Source organism: Vespa crabro, chromosome 8 (genome assembly GCF_910589235.1).
Source record: "Vespa crabro chromosome 8, iyVesCrab1.2, whole genome shotgun sequence".
Classification (NCBI taxonomy): Eukaryota; Metazoa; Arthropoda; class Insecta; order Hymenoptera; family Vespidae; genus Vespa; species Vespa crabro.
Genome location: NC_060962.1, coordinates 7,830,088 through 7,846,337, shown reverse-complemented (window position 1 = coordinate 7,846,337; position 16,250 = coordinate 7,830,088). Strand labels below are relative to the sequence as shown.

Here is a 16,250-nt window from a genome sequence, read left to right as displayed (position 1 = left end):
CGAACTATATATATATATATATATATATATATATAAAATATATATACACACAAACACACACATATATATATATATATATGAATAGCGAGATAGTGAGAATTGGAGTTGAAAGCATGAGTTGTACGGAGATATTATAATGATTATTATTATTATTAATTATATTATATTATTATTATTATTATTATTATTATTATTATTATTATATAATAATTATTTTATTACTATTATTATTATTATTGTTATTATTATCATAATATATTGATAGCATATAAGCATTTGCGAAGGTAAAAAAAAAAAAAAACGATAGAATTGTATTATAATAAGCGGCTAAAATAATAACTGTGTAAATATATTAAAAAAAAAAAAAGAAAAAAAGAAAAAAAAAAGAAAAAAAAAAAAGAAAAAAGGACAAAAAAATAATTATAGTTATTATTTCAAATTGAGAATAATGGATTATAACGTAGAATATGGAATATAAGTCGATAAAAATGTGTGAGTTTAGTTATAAAGGAGCCTGTTGTGTTGTCTCTTGGTATTAACTATATATAGGAAACGAAAAAGGAAGAAAAGAAAAAAAGACATTTAAGAAAAAGTCGATGTACGTCTAGACTTTAGAGAATAAAAGAAAGCTCTCAATATGCAGATAATTATTTATCAAATACATTCACTAATTATTCTTCGTGAATTTTCTTTTTTCTTTTTAATAATAATTAACGTAATTTATCTTTCAATACGCATAATTTACGAAAGTTTTTATATATCCAATGGAATTCTGAAATTTTTTTTTTTTTTTTTTTTTTCTTTTTCTTTTTTCAATTTAACCATCGACCCATAATTAATAGTACGACAATAAGATCGTTTAAATTGGCTTTCAAATAAAATTGACACATGGACAATAATTAATTAACAATTCATATATATATATATATGAATGAATGAATGAATGTATGAATGAAAAATAATATATTCATATTTATCCGAAAAAAAAATATTTATAACAGACAGATAATATACATACATACATACACCAAATGAATAACAACATAAAAATAAGTATCTTATAAATATATATATATATATATATATATATCTACATGTTAAAAAATGTTTAGCAATATTCGTAAAAAAAGACAAAAAAAAAAAAACAAGAAAACTTAGGAATGTCTTTCTTTCTCTCTTATGTACTCTTAGGTTTTTTATTATCTTGTTCCGTAACCACTGTCTTTTTATTATCATTCTTCGATTGTTCAATAATCTTATCGACGAAATCGTATACATCATTTGCAAATACAATAGGTTCTTCCATGGCTGCAAAATGACCACCGCCGGGCATATGATTGAATTGAATCAAATTTAAATATTTCGCACGAAGACTTTTTTCTAGAGTGTAGGTAAGTTCGTGAGGAAATATGGCACAGGCTGATGGTACATCGATTGGTAATCTATATAACAATAATTTTATAACCATTTATACACTTTTTTTTTTCTTTTTTTTTTTTTTTTTTTTTTTTTCTTAATGGCTATACTAAATATATTATGATTTCACATTGTGAACTTACCCATCTATATTTAAATCTCTATAATTGTGTGTAAATTGTTCAGCATAAAGACGTGCACTGGTTGTTATGGAATCGGTCACCCAATATAACATGACGTTATCCAAAAGTTCATCGATAGTAAATTTTTCAAGTAGTCCACCGTCTTTTCTAGTTTTATATTCGGGATTCGTCCATGTATTAAATTTTTCGAGTATGTAACCTGCCAATGACACTGGCGAATTCGTCAATGCAAGACCTGTATAATGAAATTAAAAAGGACAAAATTATTTGGAGAAACTATCATTTCTTTTTCTATCTTTTTCATTTTTAAATAATAATCAAAATTTATGTATATATATAATATATACCGATTGTGTCTGGCTTGGTAGCTTGTAAATGCAAATATCCAGTTTCCTCCATTAGTCGATAAAAACGATTTTTTAATGGATACATTTTATGTTCATATTGTTTGTCAACAACAAGAGAAGGAAATACCATTCCAAGAATATACCAAAAGTCCAATGGATTACTATTAGTGCACATGTTTGAGTGCAATCCTAAGATTCTGCATGGAAATAAAAAGAGATTGATAAAGGCTATAATTCTTTTACAAAATTAAAAAAAAAAGAAAGAAAAAAAAATTTCATTACTTTTCTGGATAAAGAGCAGCCATTGAAGAAGTTATAACAGCACCCCAGTCACCACCTTGAATATAATATTTTTCAAAGCCTAATCTTGTCATGAGATTCTTAAAGATAATACCCATCTAAAAATAAGAATATGATTAACATGATGGATAATTGATATAATAATTCTTATATATATATATATATATATATTTAAAATAAATGTATTATACATGAGCTGGCGCTAATCCAGGACGAACAGCAGCATCACTAAAACCATAACCAGGTAAAGATGGAATGACAAGTTCAAAGACAAAATTTTTGTTTGGTCTGGGTGTTGTTAACAAAGGAATGATCTTTTGAAATTCAACCACTGAACCAGGCCAACCATGGACTAAAAGTAATGGTAAAACTTTGACCTTTCTATCCTTTGGAAGATTCGACGGTTTAACGTGATAAAAGTGAATATCGAGACCTGTAAAAGTAAATTATATTATCTAGAGAAGTTAATCATTGAAATAGTATGAAAGTTCTTTGAAACGATTTAGGTTTAACAGTCATAAGACAAACTGGAGTGAATTCTAACGGGAAGGCAACGATAATAAAACACGTTTGATGATCGCAAGTAATCTTGCAATAACTTATAACGATAGGACAAAGACCCTAACCGATCTATTTGATCTATTTTAACGACGTAAAACAATATAAAAAGTTACAGTCTACACTATCGTGAGCTTTTTAGTCTTACTTCGACTATACCAAGCCTTACGATCGTAAGTTGGTATTTGAGAATCGAATATGAATAGTTTTTTATTATCCTTTTTTTTTTTTTTTTTTTTTATATTACAAAGAACAGTAATCGCCATGTCCTTCTTACGGTACCTTGGATGTTTGTTACGAATTGTGGATATTTATTCAGAAGAGATTGTCTCTCGGTCCAGTTATATTTATTATGCCAATATGTAATAATTTTTTTTAAATAAGGAGCTGGAACACCATAAGTCCATGCGGCACCTTCTAATGGTTCTACGTCCAATCTTGGATTTTCCAGACGTTTATTTAAATCATCGATGACCTATGATGACAGAGACAAAAATAAATAATAAAATAATTATTCAAAAATTTATGAGAAATAGAGAGAGAGAGAGAGAGAGAGAGAGAGAGAGAGAGAGAGAGAGAGAGAGAGAGGGGGGGAGAGAGAATGAGACAGAATGAATTATATCAAGTAAATTTTGTATCGATGATTTAAGTTTCGAAAAAACAAACTAACAAAAAAATTGTAACAAAAAAATTGACTTATATAAATTTGCATACATATGCATTTAAATTATATCCCGAGTTGATTATCTGAAAAAATTTAAAGAGTCATGTTATTGTTAAGCGCCATTTTTAATGAGCGCTTAAATAATTATTACTTTGATAATAATCGAATCACGATATCTTTGATTTCTCTATTTATATATGTAATATAAATCATCGATCTGATTTATATATGTGTGTGTATATATTATTTTTTCTCTATATTTACCGATTTTGGTACGTCGACTTTGAACGGTCTAACGTTCTTCGAGGCAGCTTTATTTTTTTCTGGACCCCAAAAAGTTTCTGGCAAATCTGGCTTCTTTAATTCCGATTGAAATCTTCGTTGTGAGAGGATAAAAATGAAACAAAAAAAAAAAAATAAAAAATAAAAAAAAAAAAGGAAAAAAGAATACGTAATTATAATTATCATTATTTTTTTTTTTTTGTTCTTAATCGTAATAATTAAAAATAGAAATGGAGTTAATAATTAAAATATTATCGTGATTATTTTTGATATAAAATTAATGAACATAAACGCATATTTCATGCTTCCGACGATTCTTTATTATCATAGATAAATAGTGCACGAACGTATTATATGTTAATTATATATATATATATTAATGTAATACTCTTCGATTATTATTACAACAGGAAGTGAATTTATTTTTGTATTGATACAAAAGCAATTTTGCTGCATTATTAGTATGTAAATTTGATATGTAACATTATTGCTTTCCTCTTTTCTCTTCGTTTTTTCTTAGTATACTTTATATATATTTTTATATATATATATATATATAGAAACTATTACCTATTCATTATTTTTTATGTTACTTACATAAGATGATATAGGCCAATAGATAAAATAAGTATAACCGTCGTAGTCTTCCACATCTTATGTCCGTACTATACAACGTTCAAGAGGAAACTGAAGGATATTGAATATTGTGTGTTACATTACATTAAAGAAATCAAATGAGAACCACTGAGCGGATAACACCAACAATGTATATAAGTGACACAATACTATTTAGTCATATATATGCTTCTAAGAATAACTGATAGAATATTGAATCTATCCTGTAGTAGCGAAATTTTTTATCATTTGATATTTCGATTAATCAGTTTGTGTATGTGTCTGTTTGTACGTATGTTAAAATATTTAACATAGAAATCGAAGCCACCAGAAAACTTATATTATCCTCACACTATTGTAATCAAGAAACGTTGTCTCAATATATTACGATAATGTCTATTTAATTGTATACATTTTAATTTTTTATTAAAAAAAAAAATATATATATATATATATATATGTAACCAAAAAGGCTTAATTAATAAATTTTAATATGCCTGATAGATATCACGATAAGATAAACTTTGTGGAGGTCGAATATTATACTGAGACTTTGGATAAAATAACGTATGATGCTGCCATCTTGTGTCTTAAATTGTATTATTTTAATTCTATAACGCGTTCATTATCGACTGCATACTGTGTTTTCTTTCTTATCGACATTATTGTTATATAAGGTATTTTTTTTTTCTTTTTTTTTCTTTTTTTTTCTTTTTTTTCTTTTTTTTTCTTAATATAATTTTATTTTCAATAATATAGATTTACAATATATAATTCGTATATATAACTATTTATAATATTATTCTAACTATTAATAATATAATACGTATGAATAATTATTTATATCAGTTTTTTAATGAAAAATATTTATGATTAAGTAATATCTTTTATTGTATTAGTTGAATTTAATTTACGATTTGATTTACGATTGAATTTGTTTTATAAATAAACGTTATCTCTACGTTATCGTTCAAATAGAAATGACTAATTAATTCTTTGACATACAATGACGTCTGGGTAACGTTGTTCCATTTCGTCTACCTTTAAAGAAAATACTAATTTATTATTTTATTATATAATTCATTAACATTAAGTATCAATTTGATTAAATGTTATATAACAAGGTAAATTTTAAAGTAAAATATTCCGTTTTTAAGCTTGCACATAACTATTAAGGTACATAATTGTTGTTAAGTTTTATATATTGTCGATTTATGATATGTTCACGTAACGATTATACGTCTTAGAACGTGATGTTGCAGAAATGAAACGAATAGATCTTTTTTTTTTTCCACGTGTTTATCACTTTTAAAAATGTCTTTAATACAATGTCAAAAAAGTGAATCATAAAAATTATCCTAAGTCATTAAATAGTCTATTAGTTGTAAACATTCTATTCGAATCATTATGATATTTTCTCTCTCATTTTCGTACTTCGAAGCATATATATATATATATATTAGATTGACAAGAAATTAATCTCGTTTTTTTAATGTGAAATAGAATTTAATTTTTGCTATATAAAAAATGAATTATCAATTTAATAGAAACAAATATTTTCCATTTCGATGGATAACATTTTTCCCTTTTTTTTTTTTTTTTTTCTTTTTTTTTTTTTTATAACTTTATGATTCCACGCTCATAAAACTTTTGGCCTTTATCAGTAAACAAATCAATTAAGTATAATTTGTCCTCATCATTTATTATTGAAATTTTTGTCATTTAAAAAGTTCTATAAATTTTGAAATAAATAATAATCCGATGATTAAAGATCAAAATTATATTGGGAATGCAATATCACTTTCCCCAATCCAAGTTCCAATAATTTCTAAAGTTGTTAAAGATGCGTAAAGTCTCGCATTGGTCATGATGGAATACAACATTCCTTTGCGATTTATCAATTTTATTCTTTTCTCTTTGATTGTCTTTTTCAATTTTATAAGTTGTTGGGATTAAACATTTGAATTGATCGGATTAAATATTTGTTTGCTTGGAAGTATTTGATAATGTACAATAAATTGATAGATTGTATATTTTTCTGATTGAATTCAACTTTTGATATATTTAATATTGGTTCATCGTACTTAGATCATGACCTTTTTAGATTAATGTTGTTATAGCCGATCCATTGTTCATTATCAGTGATAATTCGTTTTACAAAAAAATCGATTGCATTACGTTTGAAATACATATTGCAAATATCGATTCGTTGTTTTAAATAAATTTCTTTCAATTCATGTGGAATCCAAATATCTTAACGAATCTAAAATATCTCATGTGACTTTCAATTCTTTTGTGTGTAATATATTTAACCTTTTTTTCAATATCTTGCACAGTTATAATAACGATTCGATTCAATTATGGCTAAACAAAAAAAAAAATATAACGCTATCTATTTGTGCAAACCGAAATTACTTTCTTGTCAACCTAACACACACACACACACACACACACACACACACACCAAGTGAAAGGAGGTCTAAAAATGAATTTTTATATATATACAAATAATATATATATGAAACTTTTATATAAGATTTAAATTAAAATTTTGTATAAAAGGGTTAGTACAAAAGAAAAGGGAAATATTTAAAAATGTTTTTTTTTTATGTACTTTTAGATTACTCTCTTCTTATTCTTTTCAGAGACCATAATTTTTTTATTTCTTTTTATTTTTGTTCTTTCATTATTTCACAATTTTATCAAAGAATTCGAATATGTCATCTGCTAATATAATCGATTCTTCCATGGCTGCAAAATGACCACCTTTAGGCATATGATTGTATTGAATCAAATTTAAATATCTCGTACGAATAACTTTCTCAGTAATGTAGACAAATTCTCCAGGAAATACGGCACATGCTGATGGTACGTCAATCGGTAATCTATACAAAAATTAATTATATTTTTTACTGATTTTATTAACACACACACACACATATATATATATATTATTATTATTATTATTTTTTTTTTTATTATGACTATTCTATTGCATATTAAATATGATTATGAAATTTACTCATCGATTTTTAAATCCCAATATACCCGTGTAAATTGTTCAGCGTAAAGACGTGTACTAGTTGTTATGGAATCGGTCACCCAATATATCATGATGTTATCCAAAAGTTCATCCAAAGTAAATTTTTCAAGTAGACCACCGTCTTCTTTGATTCTATATTCAGGATTTGTACCTGTACTAAATTTCTCGAGTATGTATCCAGCCAATGATATTGGTGAATTCGTCAATACAAGACCTATGTAAAGAAATCAAAAAGGACAAAATTATTTAGAGAAACTATCATTTCTTTTTCTATCTTTTTCATTTTTAAATAATCATCAAAATTTATATATATATATATAATATATACCGATTGTGTCTGGCTTGGTAGCTTGTAAATGCAAATATCCAGTTTCCTCCATCAGTCCATAAAAATAATTTGTTAATGGATAAACTTTATGTTCGTATTGTTTATTAACAATAAGAGAAGGAAAAAACATTCCAAGAATATTCCAAAAGTTTAATGGATTTACATGGATGCACATGTTCGAATGCAGTCCTAAGATTCTATATCGTAATAAAAACAAATATATTATGTAGATAAACACAGGTGACGTTTATAAAAAAAAAAAAGAAAAAAAAATTTCATTACTTTTCTGGATAAAGAGCAGCCATTGAAGAAGTTATAACAGCTCCCCAGTCACCTCCTTGAACATAATATTTTTCAAAGCCTAATCTTGTCATGAGATTCTTAAAGATAATACCCATCTAAAAATAAGAATATGATTAACATGATGGATAATTGATATAATAATTCTTATATATATATATATATATATTTAAAATAAATGTATTATACATGAGCTGGCGCTAATCCAGGACGAACAGCAGCATCACTAAAACCATAACCAGGTAAAGATGGAATGACAAGTTCAAAGACAAAATTTTTGTTTGGTCTGGGTGTTATTAACAAAGGAATGATCTTTTGAAATTCAACCACTGAACCAGGCCAACCATGGACTAAAAGTAACGGTAAAACTTTGACCTTTCTATCCTTTGGAAGATTCGACGGTTTAACGTGATAAAAGTGAATATCGAGACCTGTGAAAGTAAGTTATATAATCTGAAGAAGTTAATCAATGAAATAATATGAAAGATCGTTGAAACGATCTAAGTCATAAAACAAACTGGAGTGAATTCTAACGGGAAGGTAACGATGATAAAACATGTTTGATGATCACATGTAATCATATAATAGCTTACAATGATAAGGTAAAGACCTTCACCGATCTATTTTAACGACGTAAAACAAAATACAAAGTTGCACTCTACAATATTGTGAGTTTTTTAGTCTTACTTCGACTATACCAAGCCTTACGATCGTAAGTTGGTATTTGAGAATCGAATATGAATAGTTTTTTATTTTTTTATTTTTTTTTTTTTTTTTTTTTTTTTTTTTTTTATATTACAAAGAACAGTAATCGTCATGTTTTTCTTACGGTACCTTGGATGTTTGTTACGAATTGTGGATATTTATTCAGAAGAGATTGTCTCTCGGTCCAGTTATATTCATTATGCCAATATGTAATAATTTTTTTTAAATAAGGAGCTGGAACACCATAAGTCCAAGCGACACCTTCTAATGGTTCTACGTCCAATCTTGGATTTTCCAGACGTTTATTTAAATCATCGATGACCTATGATGACAGAGACAAAAATAAATAATAAAATAATTACACAAAAATATATGAGAAATAGAAAGAGAGAGAGAGAGAAAGAGATAATGAGACAGAACGAATTATATCAAGTAAATTTTGTATCGATAATTTAAGTTTCGAAAAAGCAAACCAATAAAAAGATTGGCTTATGTAAATTTGCATACATATGCATTTAAATTATATTCCGAGTTGGTTATCTTAAGAAACTTAAAGAGTTATGTTATTCTTAAGCGCAATTTTTAATGAGCACTTAAATAATTATTACTTTGATAATAATCGAATCACAAGATCTTTGATTTCTCTATTTATATATGTAATATAAATCATCAATCTGATTTATAAATGTCTGTGTATATATTATTTTTTCTCTATATTTACCGACTTTGGTACGTCGACTTTGAACGGTCGAACGTTCTTCGAGGCAGCTTTATTTTTTTCTGGACCCCAAAAAGTTTCTGGCAAATCTGGCTTCTTTAATTCCCATTGAAATCTTCGTTGTGAGAGGATAAAAACGAACCAAAAAAAAAAAAGAATACGTAATTATAATTATCATTATTTTTTTTTGTTCTTAATCGTAATAATTAAAAATACCATAGATACATAGTGCACGAACGTATTATATGTTAATTATATATATATATATATATATATATATATATATATATATTAATATAATACTCTTCGATTATTATTACAACAGGATGTAAATTTATTTTCGTATTGATACAAAAGCAATTTTGCTGCATTATTAGTATGTAAATTTGATATGTGACATTACTGTTTTCCTTTTTTGCTTCTTCTTTCTTAGCGTAGTTTATATGTATATTTATATATATACAAAACTATTACCTATTTATTATTTTTCATGTTACTTACATGAAAAGACTTAGGCCAATGGATAAAACAACTATAACTGTCGTAGTCTTCCACATCTTATGTCCGTACTATACAACGTTCAAGAGGCAACTGAAGGATATTGAATGTTGTGTGTTACATTAATTTAAAGAAATTAAATGAGAACCACTGGCAAATACCAACAACTGTATATAGATTTATTTAAATCATATATATGAGCAGATAATATAATATTAAATCTACATCGTATTAGCAAAATTTTATATCATTAATGTTTTGATTAAAGAGTTTGTTTATGTATCTATTTGCCCATTTGTTAAAACATTTAGTTTAAAAATTGCATTCACTAGAAAACTTACATCATCATCACTTTGGAATCGACGAACTTTGTACGATGTATTACGATAATATCTATTTAATTTTATAGTTTTCAATTTATATAGAAAAAATATTATAATCGAAAAAGAATTTAAATGGTTGTTTCAATAAGATATTAATAAATTGTAATATGTCCAATGGATATCACGATAAGATAAACTTTATATCGAATCATAGAATAAGAGTGTCAATTTTTAAAGGCTAGATTAGTTATTATTTTTATGATAATTAAAGTTAGGTGACTTTTTACGATCTATATTACTTATAGATAATATATAAGTACAGATACTATATAGATATATAGATATAATATATAATATAGATTTAATTATTGAATATAATATTAATGAATCTAATACAGCAAATCTCATTGTTAATATTCTATATATAATTTAATCATAAATATATTTTTACACTATTATATATATATATATATATATATATATATATATATATATATATATATATATATATTTATATATAGATTTTGATGAGTCAATTTTGAATGACCATATTTCCTTTGAGGCACTTTTATTTTTCTCCGTATCCCCCCCAATGTCTGAAACAATATCTCTCTTTGATTTATCCTTATCTTATATTATTATCGAATTAAATAAAATCCTTTTTCTAAACGATACTATATCTAATAATCAAGCATTTCATTTTTTAATTTCCAATATTTTCGACATGCTGTTTATTTCCGTTTATATCAAAGTCATTCGTTTGTATTAATATACAAGTAAAATTAAATTATTATTGTTTTTTTTATTTTTTTATAATGAATTCCTAAGAGATGCAATATTGTATTGTTAACATAATTTTAAAACGACAAATTAATGTTAATATCATTAATAAATTATTAATTAATGTTCATTTCTTTATTTAACAAACGTTTGTTTACGTATAATACAATTAATCAGTATTACAATATAATCGAATCGTTTAAGCGTATATCATTTATCTTATCAAATACTCCCGATAATTTTTTAATACATATAAGCGTCGAACAGCATTAAATATGTAATACTTTTGTTTTTATGAAATCGAAAAAAAAAATTATTATCTAATAGAACAGGAACAGGTTTAGAAATAATATAAATGTTATTTCTCGTTGTCCGTCAAATAAAACAAAAGCAGCCCCTGCCGATAGGCAATCGGATATACGAAGTTGTATAACGTGAAATCAATTCGTAGAAACTCAAAAGAAAAAGAAAGAAACATATTTTCAATTAGATCGGACTCTATACTTACCTCAATCGTCAAAATCGATTTAATAATGATCATTATCGTCTTTCGATAGCTAAAAAAAAAAAAAAAAAAAAAAAGAAAAAAAAAAGAATTATATAATCGGGATAGTGCGAGGTATCGTATAAACAATCCAAAGGATTCAATTAAAACAATAACAAATACATATTTATATATTTCTCGAAATGTGACACAGTAGATTTTTCCATTTATGTCTGCTGGTGCTCGTAAATATTTCGTTATATTTTTATATTTTTTTTTATTTTTCCTGCAGCTCTCACACATTTCTCTTCTCTTTTGTCGTCTCGCATTTTTATAATGGATCGGATGGCGATTCATCATCATTATCATCATTATCATCATCATCATCATCATCATCATCATCATCATTATTATTATTATTATCATTATTATTATTATCATCATCATGGACGCGGCATATACATATCATCTATCTCCTTCTTTTATTTATATTATATTAACAAAATTCTATTTGGAGCAAAGCGATTGCGGTTCGCGCCTACCGCGTTTGCTAATATTCATTTACTACGATAATTTTTTTTTGCTTTGTAATATATACACATATATATATATATATATATATATATATATATATATATCATTCGATATAATATATGTATATATATGTATGCACTTTTTTATGTAATAATCTTTTGCAATTATTACTATCGTCGGATTATGTTACGTACACACCGACAATGCTATTGAGCTTCTTCCTTTCTCTATTTCTTCTTCATTTGTCTCTTTTTTTTTTCTCTTTTTTTTCTATTTTCTTGGTTTTTTTTTTTCTTTCTTTTTTTTTTTTTGCTTTTAATCATTTTTACTTGTTTACGTATTTATTTCTTTTTATTGTTTTTTTTTCTTTTTTTCTTCTTTTTTTCTTTCCTTTTTAAATAAATCAATAATTCTAAATCGAGATCCACCAATGATCATTATTTCGTACATTTAAACATTGTTATTGGCAATAAAAAATACGTCGTTCGTATGGCGCGCGAGATGGCAGTCTTGGATATGTGAACGAAAGGACAAAAAGACTTGATCTGTTCTTCTTTCTTTCTTTCTTTTTTTTTTTTTTGTTTTTTTTTTTGTTTTTTTTTTCAATTTCTCCTCATTATTATTATTATTATTATTATTATTATTATTATTATTATTATTATTATTATTATTATTATTATTATTATTATTATTATAATATATTACTTCTTCCGTTTGCTTTGTTTCTTTCTTTCTTCCTTCTTTTTTCCCCTCTTGTTACTTTTCGTTATAAACGATTTTATTATGAAAGTAAATGCTAGTGCGTTAAGTAAAATAGTTAACATACAATAATGACGTTCTGTAGTTGCTTATTGAACGTCATTAATTTGATGATCGATTGCCTAATAACAATAATCAATGTACAATGATTTCGCACGCGCACTACAAATTATTTATTTATATCTATACATGAGTTTTTTTTCCTTTTTTTGTTTCTTTTTTTTTTTTTTTGTTTTTTTTTTTCTTTTTTTCTTTCCCTTTTAAATCGTCTCGCTTTATCGCTCATCTACAAACGCAGGTGTGTATGTATTTATATATATATATATATATATATACACACACACACACACACACATATATATATATATGAGAGTGTATTTTTTTAATCTCTTTTGTCATATATTTTCTAACGCTTTATTTATTGAAATTCTATGTGGATCTTTGTCTCTCACTCACGCACTCAATCTCTCTCTCTCTCTCTCTCTCTCTCTCGCAGCAGCATCCTCAAACAAATTTTACTAACTACGTAGCAGGCTTTTGTTGTTTGTTGCTTATTTTTATTCTTTTTTTCATATTTCTTTCTCATTGTTGTTGTTGTTGTTGTTGTTGTCATTATATATCATTAATTATTATAATTATCATTAATATTAATTATTATTAATATACGCAAGGCAATCGTAAAAGAGCGTCGTCGTCGTGGGATTTCGCGTACAATACTTGGAAGGGGTTTCTTTTTTTTTATTCTTCATTCGTTTTTGTTTTTCTTTTTTTTTATAAATTTCGTTCTTTTTTTTTTTTTTTTTTTTCTTTATATACATATATAGGAGTTAAAGGTATTCAGACGTATCTTATCATGGGATTGCATTTTTTATTTTATTTCATTTGATTTCTTTTATTACCTTTGCCCTACTCAAAGGAATTCAACTCCATTATTCGCGATTAATCCATCGCGATTTTTTTGTTTTTTTTTTTTTTTTTACATATATTTTATTTTACCTTGATCGCCATATTAAATCGTGATGTCGCTTTTCTATCATGAGAGCAATATAAAAATCGAATATCGAGCGTACGAATGAATGGGATTGAAAAGGGGTTCTATTATAAAAACTATGAAGGTATTCGATTGATCGATCGAATGAAAGATTTTCAAGAAGAAGAAGTAGAAGAAGAAAAAGAAGAAGAAGAAGAAGAAGTAGAAGAAGAAAAAAAAGAAGAGGAGGAAGAAAAAGAGGAAGAGGAAGAGGAAGAAGTTTATAGCTTCGATAAAATTTCCAATTTTTGAGCTTCGAATAAACTTCACTTATGTATATATATATATATATATATATATATATATATATATATATATATATATATATATATTATGTCTCACTCTGGTCGTTCGTGTTCCTTTTTTTGTTTCCTTTTTTTTGTTTTTTTTTTCTTTTTTTATGTTGAAGTAGAAAAAAAGGAAGGAAATATCAATCGAACGATAATTTGCTAAAACGATTTCTACGACGATTAAAAAGCACAAGTACGTACGTACGTACGTGTTGTACACACGATGAGTATATACTTTTTATCCAGAAAAATATCATACATTTGGATCAAAGGTACTTATAGATGACATTTAAAAAATGATCGTAAAACTTTTTCGACAATTTTTCCTCAGACAATCGACGATTATTTCGACGATTCTTTTTTTGATTTTTCCAGTTTTAACGTGATCAAGCCTGAATAATCTAACAGGATTGGGAAATTGTAATTTTACAAATTTACGAAAGAAAGAAATTATTGCTATCTGGAGAAAGAAAAAAAGAAAAGAAAAAACAAAAAGAAAAAGAGAAAGAAAACGCCTAAAAGAATTTGAAAGGAAGCAATTGAATTTTAATATCACTTAGGGACACTCGGACCAATCTTGAAACTTTTTTTTTTTTTACCAATCTATAATAAGATTTCAAATGATAAAATTTATAATAATAATTACGGCACGCACGCATTGATCGCCCTCTCTCTTTCTCTCTCACTTTCTCTCATTCATTCACTCACTCACTCACTCACTCACTCACTCACTCACTCACTTTCACTCACTCTCTCTCCCTCTCCTCCCTTTTCCTTTATCTATCTCTATCTCTCTTTCATTTTGATAAAACAAAAACAACAATCTCTAGGCATTCGACATACTTAATATTGCATATAATAATAATAGTCCGAACGGAAGTAAAGAAAATAGTACATAGTAAATTTATCTATGTACAATTTAACGTAATATTCAATATGAGCATATCTTTACAAGAAAATTTCATTTTTTTCCTTATATATTTCATACATACACACACACACACATACACATGCACGCGCACGCACACACACACACACACACACACATATATATATATGCAATATATAAAGGATCTATTATTTTGGTTTTAGTTTTTTCTTTTTTTCGTTTTTTTTTTCCTTTTAATATTTTTTTTTTGTTCCTTTTTTCTCTCTCTCTTTTTTTTTTTATTCCCCTAATTATTTTTGATTACGAATGCAGGTTTTTTTTTCTCAACGTTCGCCTACGCAACTCTTAAATTTATTATTCATCCACAGCTTTATTGTCACTTAATTCGAGCATAAACGAATTTATATATATATATATATATATATATAATCGTTCGTTCAAGCTTCACCGTTTTAATTTACATTTCTTTCCTTTCTTTTTTCTTTTTTCGTTTTTCTTAATTTCCTTTTTCTTTCCGTGCGTTTCTTCGTTCGTTTCTCGTGCTTATTTTCCTGTACAAATTTATAATTTATCAATTTAAGAATCTTACAACGATTCGAGTAAAATATGAGAAAGCATTGCAGCATGCGATCAATTTTTTTCTTTTATTTCTTTTTTTTCCTCTTTTTTGTGTCTTTAATTCTCTCTCTCACTCTCTCTCTCTCTCTCCCTCACTCCTTCTCCCTCTCTCTTCTTTATCTTTATTGTTGTTGCTGTTGTCGTCGTCGTAATATTAATAACTATGCCCCACGTTTTTTTCTTTTTACACGGATTCACGTAAAATAAGCATCTAAAAACATAAAATGAGTAGGCGCTAATAAACAAATAGCAATAATCTTATATTTTTAAGCACGTATCTCTCTTCGTTATCGCCTTATTTATTAATTTATTCATTTATTTATTCATTCATTCATTTATTTATTTATTTATTTATTTAATTTAATTTAATTTTTGTTTTTCTTTATTTATGTCTCGCGCGATAATACTCGCATATATTCGATATATCGAATTTTTTTTTTTTTTTTTTTTTTTTTTTTTTTTTTATACATATACATATATCTATGCATGTATTTATGTATATACGTATATATGTAAGTATGTAGATATACATGTACGTATGTACGTATGTATATATGTATGTATGTATATATGTATGTATGTATGTATGTATGCATGCATGCGTGCATGTAATTATCGAGATAACG

The 16,250-nt window shown here is 26.0% G+C and overlaps 2 protein-coding genes across 3 annotated transcripts; both read right to left on the bottom strand.

The window, feature by feature from the left end:
* Positions 1-1,161: 1,161 nt before the first annotated feature.
* LOC124425835 (juvenile hormone epoxide hydrolase 1-like) lies at positions 1,162-4,831 on the bottom strand. The gene is made up of 8 exons (XM_046966800.1): positions 4,308-4,831; positions 3,693-3,804; positions 3,047-3,239; positions 2,398-2,639; positions 2,189-2,304; positions 1,907-2,103; positions 1,560-1,794; positions 1,162-1,442 (listed from the first exon to the last, which is right to left on the bottom strand). Exons 1-8 carry the CDS (start codon positions 4,361-4,363, stop codon positions 1,178-1,180), a joined length of 1,416 nt encoding a protein of 471 aa, XP_046822756.1. The 5' UTR covers positions 4,364-4,831; the 3' UTR covers positions 1,162-1,177.
* A 2,126-nt stretch (positions 4,832-6,957) lies between these two features.
* On the bottom strand, positions 6,958-10,042 carry LOC124426002 (juvenile hormone epoxide hydrolase 1-like). Of its 2 annotated transcripts, none has more exons than XM_046967189.1 (8): positions 9,921-10,042; positions 9,423-9,534; positions 8,831-9,023; positions 8,186-8,427; positions 7,979-8,094; positions 7,697-7,893; positions 7,348-7,582; positions 6,958-7,210 (listed from the first exon to the last, which is right to left on the bottom strand). In XM_046967189.1, the coding sequence occupies exons 1-8, from the start codon at positions 9,974-9,976 to the stop codon at positions 7,012-7,014; spliced, it is 1,350 nt and encodes a 449-aa protein (XP_046823145.1). In that variant the 5' UTR covers positions 9,977-10,042; the 3' UTR covers positions 6,958-7,011. The 2 variants fall into 2 exon arrangements, with proteins under 2 accessions (XP_046823145.1, XP_046823146.1); XM_046967190.1 differs by having other exon boundaries at positions 7,374-7,582.
* Between the last annotated feature and the right edge of the window lie 6,208 nt (positions 10,043-16,250).